General features: G+C 52.3%; 1 protein-coding gene across 3 annotated transcripts in view; it reads left to right on the forward strand.

Annotated features, from left to right (window-relative positions):
* The window catches only part of NR2F1 (nuclear receptor subfamily 2 group F member 1), a 12,704-nt gene extending 4,027 nt beyond the window's left edge, over positions 1–8,677 (forward strand). Inside the window, exons 1-3 of one of the 3 annotated variants that reach the window (XM_086960916.1) lie at positions 1–491; positions 1,514–2,041; positions 7,968–8,677. The exon at positions 1–491 is cut by the window's left edge and continues 1,981 nt beyond it. In XM_086960916.1, coding sequence (XP_086817042.1) covers positions 479–491; positions 1,514–2,041; positions 7,968–8,248 — 822 coding nt within the window. In that variant the 5' untranslated portion in view covers positions 1–478 and the 3' untranslated portion in view covers positions 8,249–8,677. The remainder of the gene's footprint in view (positions 492–1,513; positions 2,042–7,967) is intronic. The other 2 variants (XM_086960914.1, XM_086960915.1) reach the window with 2 other exon arrangements.
* Positions 8,678–8,979: the final 302 nt, after the last annotated feature.

Below are 8,979 nucleotides of genomic sequence, written 5' to 3' on the forward strand. Positions count from 1 at the left end.
CGTGTTTACAATAAAACGTTAGGGAGCGAATCTGGAGCGAGCAGTCCCCTCAGAGCTCCATAAATGAGAAAGAGGCATTACCTCGCATTTACCACTGGAGAAACAGATCCCAAATTGGGCCCGACGGTGAGAAATGGCGGACAAAACGCAATTTGTGTAAAGTAAATTGTGATATTCCGGCTGACGCGCTATACTCTCACCGCCACCTCGCCTCACAAACCAGTTGAAATGCTGGCACTGTCGAAGTAAACCACGCACCGCACGCACTCTCTCTCTCACACACACAGGCACGTAAAAAAAAACTTTGGTCAGCTTTTGGAAGTCGGAGCTGCTTACGTTTTGCATCGAGCTGGGTTAATGAATCCAGCGCGTTTGCAGTTGCAGCCCAGCGCGTGCACGGAGCAAAACTGTGAGCAGAGCTCTGCAGTTGCTCGGCCTGGCAGATACATTTATTGTCCCGCTCCTGCCATTTGTACTAATGTTTGCTTACAGTAAGTCCATATATATAAATATATTTTTAGATGCAATTTTTATTTTTATTTTCTTTTTTTTTTTTACTGAAAACAAACCCCTGGCCACCTGGAGGTGTGAGTGCGTGCAGATAGCTGGCTGAGGTGCATTTGATGACTTTGTTCTGCTTGCAGGGGTGTTTTGCTGAGTGGCGAGCATTGCATGGCTGTCTTTGAAGCATTAAGACATGGCATCTTGAAATACAACGGGGTTGCCATTGATAAATAAACAGGGCCACATGCCTTGCAGGAAGAATTGACAGCGCTGGCTGCTTGCGCGGCGTCTCTTTTCTGCTTGCCACACACACTCATTCAATCGCCTTTTCCTCTGCATGGCTGTGGGTTCTTTCTGCTGCACTATCCTTGTTTATTTTATTTTTGAGGGTTTTCAGGGACCATGGGTAAACAGATCATTATTCCCTGCTAATGGGAAGGACTGACATGGGGTAAAGTCGTGCTATTAATTTTGTGCATTTCTGCTGGAAGGCGTCTGTTCTTCTGGGGTTGACGGGTGGCATACTTTCTTGCAGCGGGTGGGAAGCATTTGTAAGCACGTGTTGTTATATCGGTGCATGCGTAGGCGATTCTCTCACTGCAGATTTCTTTTATTTTTCTCTTCTTTTTGGAGCAGCGTGCATTTCCCTGTATTTCGAGGGAGGTGTGTTTGGCAGTGCGTGCATGCTCCTGTAGCCTTGCGAATATGCACAGTGGTTTAGTTGGTGCACCCGCTATGTTTTTTATTTTTAGTTTACTGGCTTTGGGTGGAAGTGGGTCTGGTTAAAGGTCTGTCTTTGGGTGCGCGCAGTCTGCCATTCTTTTACTGGGGCTCTTAGGTCTGTCGCCGTTTTCTCTGTTTATTCTGAGTTGGGGTACTTGTGGTAAGGGTGCGTGAGGCCTTGTCCGGGGGCATGGGAGGGCAGTGGCTTGCTCTGGCGGTGGTCGCTCGCTGCTGCATTGTCAGCCCTGGTTGCACATTTCCTCTTCCTTCTCTTTCTTTTTGTCAGCGGTTCAGCGAGGAAGAATGCCGCCAACACAGCCGAACCCAGGCCAGTACGCGCTGACCAACGGGGACCCCCTGAACGGCCACTGCTACCTGTCCGGCTACATCTCGCTGCTGCTGCGGGCCGAGCCCTACCCCACGTCGCGCTACGGCAGCCAGTGCATGCAGCCCAACAACATCATGGGCATCGAGAACATCTGCGAGCTGGCGGCGCGCCTGCTCTTCAGCGCCGTGGAGTGGGCCCGCAACATCCCCTTCTTCCCGGACCTGCAGATCACCGACCAGGTGGCGCTGCTGCGGCTGACCTGGAGCGAGCTCTTCGTGCTGAACGCCGCGCAGTGCGCCATGCCGCTGCACGTGGCCCCGCTGCTGGCCGCCGCCGGCCTGCACGCCTCGCCCATGTCCGCCGACCGCGTGGTGGCCTTCATGGACCACATCCGCATCTTCCAGGAGCAGGTGGAGAAGCTCAAGGCGCTGCACGTCGACTCGGCCGAGTACAGCTGCCTCAAGGCCATCGTGCTCTTCACATCAGGTGAGGCGTGGAGGGAGGGGCACAAGGGGATGCAAGGGTGTGGGGAGGGCACCCCTCTTGGGTGGCAGGCAGAGTGTTGCTGTGCTGGGAGCGCCTGGGAGGGTGCTGGTGTGTGATTCTGTGGTCACCTAAAGGCTGGGGCAGCAGTGGTGTAAGGCCTCGCCGCGGAGTGGTGCTGAGGGTGGAGGGTGCAGTAGGTGCTCGTGCACAGTCAGGGGGCAGAGGAGTTGCAGGGGTGTCCCGTGGTGGTGGTGTGTCATTTGAGATGTGCTGGTGATGCAAAACAGGGCTTCTTCAATGGACGTGTGAGTGTGTGTTTGTGGTGGTCTGTGTGCGCATCACAAAGAGCGAGAGATAGAGGTTTTGAAGGTGCCGGTGGCGTGGCTGGAGAGCTTTGTGTGCCAATGGAAAGGCGAGGAGCAGCCTGGTATTTTCACCCTGCCAGGCGAATGACCAGCAAATACAGGGCCCTGAACCCGCATAACACCAAGCGGGTGCTGTATGGGGTGAAAGGTGAGGGGTAAATGACAAAAGCGGTTATGAGGTGAGGTGGACAGCCAAAGTGACATGACCACAAATCAGCAGCAGACCCCGGTGGGGGCGGGGAGCGGCGGAGGGGTGAAAGGGAAGGGGTCAAGGTCTGCAGAAGAGCATCAGCTGCTCCACCCTGGCATGCGACCCTCACACAACTGGCCGTGCTGCCCAGAGGGGGCAGCGCCTCTCCAGGCGTCCAGTACAAAGATGTCTCACTCTCCAGAATGAGGGGTCGCGTTTGCCGCCTGTGAATCCGCCGGAATCTTCTCAGGGTGGATTTTCACGAGGAGGCCGTATGTGCAGAAGACACTTATCAAACGCCTGCTATTGTTACCGCCCGAACAGAAAGCGTCTGCCTCGCTAACGGTGAATAATCTAAACAATGTGGTACCACACAATACGAACCACACAAGTCCGTATCGTGCTGCTTCTGCAGAGCAGTGTTTACATTTTTTAGCCGTCGGGCATTTTTTTCTGTAAATGTAGGGAACACCCGTGTCAACAAAGCAGGTAGCAGCGAAAGAGCCGCGTTTCTCTACCAGGAGAAGGGCTCCGCCAGGCAGGCCCAGACTGTCCTCTGAAACAAGATGCATTTTATGTTACTCTGACTAGTAACGGGGCAGATGCACGCAGCCCTTATTATTTAAATACGGCTTTATGTCGAGTAAACAAAGCGTAATAAAGCAGACGCTGCTTTTATAGCTACCCACCGCGTCTTTTTCACAAATCATTCCGATCGGGCCGCATAAGGAGACGACATAAATCTAATTTGAAAATAGGCCTAGGAATTACCGGCATGTGGAAGCCGCGCAGGCGGCTGGCTTTGCGGCCTGCAGGCCGTGTCCTCGCCTCCCCTGCGTGCCTGAAGGGGGGGTTGACGTCGTATTAAACGCCTCTTGCATTTGCACCGCACTGTGAGGCAGCAAATGCAGTATTAATATCGACTAGAAGATGAGGAAATTCATGCCGGCTCTCATAGATGCGCTCGGGCCGTGCACTCTGCCGATCGCCACCCACTGGCTACGAGGCCGGCCGCCGGCGGACAGCGCCACGTTCTGCGCTCATCGGAAAGGCGCTATTTGCAACACACGCCCAGTTTCACCCTGACCCCCACATGGCAGCGCCAGGCAGCTTGTCTTGGTGGATCTTACGCAATTGAAACGTCTTTTTTTTAACTGACACAAGGAAGAGGGGTGCAAAGCTGCCAGGATGTAGTATGTGTGGGCGACTTTTGTGAAAGTGTGGCAGCTGCTTTAGGGAAGAGTGGCGGCGGTGTGGACGGGGTATTTGAGCTCGCGATGCCCTGAGCTCGTCGTAGGCTCGTGAACTTGATCTTTGAGTAAAGTGCAGTACACGTTCCACTCGAAGTAAGGCCTCGCTTTTAAAATGCTAAAATGCAAGGACGTGGATTTGAAAGGTCCTTGGTGGGCCATCACAGGGGCCTCCAGGTGACAAACACGCAGGATGAGGGTGCCACCTCTGTCCCTGCCTCCGCTCATACCCACCCTCTGTGCTCAGCCTGTGGGCATCGCCAGAGTGCGGGGACTTTCTCAAAGTCATCCCGCGCGCAGGTTACACCGAAAACATAAAAACATGTCGTGGACTCGCTGCACGCGAGATTAACATGGCCTTTTCTTTCATTCGGTAATTTTTAGAAAATCGTTTTTATTTATTTTACAATTTAGTCCCCAGGCAGTATTTCAATCTAGGCTTCTGGGTATTAAATACTGGACCTCGGTAGGCACTTCTCTTCCAAATGTTTTAGTGTTACTCCTGGCCGATGTGCGTGTTGAAAACTGTGCATGTCTATAAACGCCAGAATACACTGGTGTCTACATCCATAAATATATACCTGTGTGTGTCTCTTTTGATATGTTGTATGTAGAGGAACATATATAACTAAAAACAAGCACACTTGTGTATGTATCTGTATATTCCAGCGTGTGCTTTATTTATATATATATATGTGTGTGTGTGTGTGTGTGTATATATATATATCGTGAAATACATATGAAGACCTTTATTTGCACGCCTATAGTCAGGTGTTTACCCTTTTCCTTTATTAATGTGTGTTGTGTTTAGTTATCGCTTAATAAACCAGTATACGTGTACGTCTGTACTCAAATATTTGTGTTTACCCTTTTCACATATGCTGTGTGTGTTTATCGCTAAATAAATCAGCACCCATGTCCGTGTGTACCCTTTCATAGATTGTGTGTGGATATATCGCTAAATAAATAAGCACAGGTACGTGCACTCGTAAATTCGTGTGTGCCCTTTTATATATTTATATTGTGTGTCTGTCACTAAATAAATGGGCACACGTGTGTGTGTGTAACCTTTCATATATTAATGTGCGTGTGTAGCTATGCACAGGTTTGCAGATGGATGGGAGAGGCTGGGCTAGATGATGTATAGACACAATTCAGAGCACCTATACATTTTTTCTCGTTGCATTCATACCAAGCTGTCTCTTGGCTTTATGAGTTCACTAGAAAGCACTCTCGATGTAATACCTCTCTAAGCGACATCCTGAACATACGTCCATTGTGGCGTTCCAGAAGTAAAGTGCACCTTACGTGTTAGCGTCACGCCTGCTCATTGCGTGTGATGTAAGCACCGTAAACGCTGCCCGTGGCGCCGGAGGTGCTGGGGTGAAAGCCAGGACACGCTTCGCTGCCCAGTATGTGTTTACAACAAATTAAGAGTTGTTCATTAAATGCATTTTAAGGACCGTGGAGGAAGCTCCTAAACCCTCCCCTTGTTTTTTATTGCAGATTTATTTTTATTTGCATTAAAAATAAAGAATTAAAAAAGGCCAAGCACTTTAGGCGAGGTGTCTTCGACATTCAAATGTACATTTGGTGCCCTCGGTGTCAGAGTCAGACTGGGCTCACTTGGCGAGAGACCGCCTGTGATGGCGGCCGGTGCGGGTTGGCGTGGACCTGCCTTTGTGCACAGTTCATGGACGTGTCAGGCGCTTAGGTCACCTGCACGCAGGCGTGTGCAGGGGGCTCCTCCCCAGCAGTATTGTGCATGGGCCAGTAAGGTTTATTTTTTCACTATGCGCGACAGGGCATAGTTACTGGTGAAATGCGTGCCTTGAAATGGCCTGCTTTCCTTGTACACGTCATGCTTTCACAGCCTCTCCCACCCAAATGCACACTGTCACACGTCCTCCCGGAAGCATGCACACGGCCTCCTGGAAGCACACCGTCACACGGCCTCCCGGAAGCATGCACGCCGTCACAAGGCTTCCTGAGAGCCTTGTGACGGTGCACACCGTCACACGGCCTCCCGGAAGCATGCACACGGCCTCCTGGAAGCACACCGTCACACGGCCTCCCGGAAGCATGCTCACCATCACACGGCTTCCTGAGAGCACACCGTCACACGGCCTCCCGGAAGCATGCACACCGTCACACGGCCTCCTGAGAGCATGCACGCCGTCACACGGCCTCCTGACAGCATGCACACGGTCACACGTCCTCCCGGAAGCATACACACCGTCACACTGCCTCCTAGGAGCATGCACACCGTCACACGGCCTCCTGAGAGCATGCACACGGTCACACGGCCTCCCGGAAGCATACACACCGTCACACTGCCTCCTAGGAGCATGTACACCGTCACAGGCCTCCCGGAAGCACGCACACCGTCACACGGCCTCCTGGAAGCATGCACACCGTCACACGGCCTCCTTAGAGCATACACACCGTCACACGGCCTCCCGGAAGCACGCACACCGTCACACGGCCTCCTGACAGCATGCACACGGTCACACGTCCTCCCGGAAGCATACACACCGTCACACTGCCTCCTAGGAGCATGCACACAGTCACACGGCCTCCTGAGAGCATGCACACGGTCACACGGCCTCCCGGAAGCACGCACACCGTCACACGGCCTCCTGGAAGCATGCACACCGTCAAACGGCCTGCCGGAAGCATGCACGCCGTCACACGGCCTGCCGGAAGCATGCACAACATCAAACGGCCTCCCGGAAGTATGCACACGCCAGTGAATCACTCTCTTTACAGAGATGGTCGATCCCAGGGGCAGACTTTGATGGGCATCAAACAGGCCTGTGCATCAAAGAAGGGATCGGTGCAGCTAGCATCGTTTCACTGCAATGTAAATGAATAATGGCGCAGCACCATGGCCCTGCTCTCACTATTATGATCGTGTTTTCGTGTGCACGCTTCCACAGAGCGCTCAGCCCTTGTTAGCGCTTTTTGCTCGCAGCGCTTTGCTCTGGGCTTTGTGTGGTTTGAGGGGCTGCCCGTTGTGGTGGCTGGCCCCGTGTGCCTCCCCCTCGTGGTGCCGCACCAGGGCGGCGGGTCTCGGAGTCTGGGAGGTGGATGGCGCGCCCTCTCTCTCCGCCATGGACCCCCAGTGCCCCCGAGCACAAGGTGTGCTCTGTGGAGGGGTGGTTTGAGGCAGTCTGTGGTGGCGGCCGGCTCTCTGCTGCGCTCTCTCTGACAGGGGGTGACCCCACCCCGTCACCCCGAGGGACCCAGTGTGCGCTCTGTGGTGAGACGGTGGCCAGGGCGCTGGCTCTTCTGTGACCTGTGTTCATGCATCTGCCGCCACCGGGTTGTGGGAGACGTTAACTCACTAGCCAGGAAATGAAGGCTATCAAAACTTTAGTACCGGCCACACCGCTCTTTTGGGGGAAGGGGGGGGGGGGGGGTTAAGCGGAACAAGAAATGGAAGCGATATCAAACCTAAATAATAAGAAAGAGCAATAGATTAACCAAGTAAGAGGGGGGGGGGCATTGAGGGAGAAGGAGCCGAGAGATCGAGGAAAGAATGCACGGAGGGGGGCGCGCAGGGGGGCGAGGAAGGCCAAACCTAACAGAAATAGGGGAGAACGAGTATCGAGTGTGTGTTCAGACAACTTCCGGTTTTAACTGAGTTCGACAGCAAGAATTGAAGTGGAGGGTGTGGCGAGGGGGAACGGCGTGCGCGAGGTCGTCGTGGCCTCACTGGGGTTGGGGACCGTGACTTTTGTATCATTAAACTATGCATGCACTGCTGGTGGCCTGCGAGGGTGTGTTTCTTGCTTAGCTAACGTTTGTGGTTGTTTTTAGTGTGCCCACCCTGTGTGCGCCTATAAGGGGGCAAGAAGGCCCCCGCACGTGTGTGCGAGAATGAGGGCGACGGGTGGATGGACTGACTGACGGACGGGTGATTGTGCGAGTGAACGAACACACGCAGTTCAGTAACTGGTTGTTTTGTGTATACATTGAGGCAGCGCCCGTTGTTGCTGAGGCCCGAGAGTTTGGTTCAGTTTCCTCGAGTGTGTCACCCACACACCACTGCTCCCATACTAACAGTTTGCCCCTCTGCTTGTCTCCCCCTTCCCTGTGCTCCTGTGGCCCCTGGGCAGACGCCTGCGGCCTGTCAGATGCCGCCCACATCGAGAGCCTGCAGGAAAAGTCCCAGTGCGCCCTGGAGGAGTACGTGCGCAGCCAGTACCCGAACCAGCCGAGCCGCTTCGGCAAACTGCTCTTACGGCTGCCCTCCCTGCGCACCGTGTCCTCCTCGGTCATCGAGCAGCTCTTCTTTGTGCGCCTGGTAGGTAAGACCCCCATCGAGACGCTAATCCGGGACATGCTGCTGTCCGGGAGCAGCTTCAATTGGCCGTACATGTCCATCCAGTGCTCCTAGAAGGACAAAGACTCCTGTACAGGCGCTAGGCTGCAGGCACTGGGCAGACACAGAGTCCCGGGATCTATGAACGTGTCAAAGGAGCAAGGACGCTGCCCCTTTCTTTTCCCTAAAGTGGACAATGGAATTTAAACATCGCACGAAAAGTGGACCAGCTGGATTAACTGTGAACTGACATGGATATAATATGTACAAAAAATAAGAACTGAGACCCGTGTAGAAAGAAAAACAAACAGACACACTTATTCCATGAACATTGTTATTCATTTTGTAAAATATTAGTCTTTATTTTCGTTTTTTGTAAAAAAAAATACAAAAACAAATTTAAGACATTGTACGCGCATACACAACAACAAACAAAAATTAAGGGTGGAAAATAACACTTTTTCCGGATAATTATTAAAAAAAAAGTTGTCCTGTGTCTATGTACCTATTATCTGTTTTGTATTTTTTTCTGGTTCTAAACCAGGATTTCCTGTGATTCTATACTAATAATGTTTTGATATAACCATTTGCTTCTTATAATGAGTGCGAATATATGTTGTCGAAGCTATGTTCTTCAAGAATTAAAATTGAAGTGAAAAATTTAAACAAAAATAAAAAGAATTTAGAAAAAAAAAGAGAAAGAAAGCGAGTCCTGTCGCCGGCAGCAGAGATACCTTCGCTCGTTTCTTGTTTACGTGCCAGTGCCTGCTGTGACGGCTAAACCCGGGGTCAGGGGTGGACGCTGC

This window comes from Lissotriton vulgaris, chromosome 3_1 (genome assembly GCF_964263255.1).
Source record: "Lissotriton vulgaris chromosome 3_1, aLisVul1.2, whole genome shotgun sequence".
In the NCBI taxonomy this organism is placed as follows: domain Eukaryota; kingdom Metazoa; phylum Chordata; class Amphibia; order Caudata; family Salamandridae; genus Lissotriton; species Lissotriton vulgaris.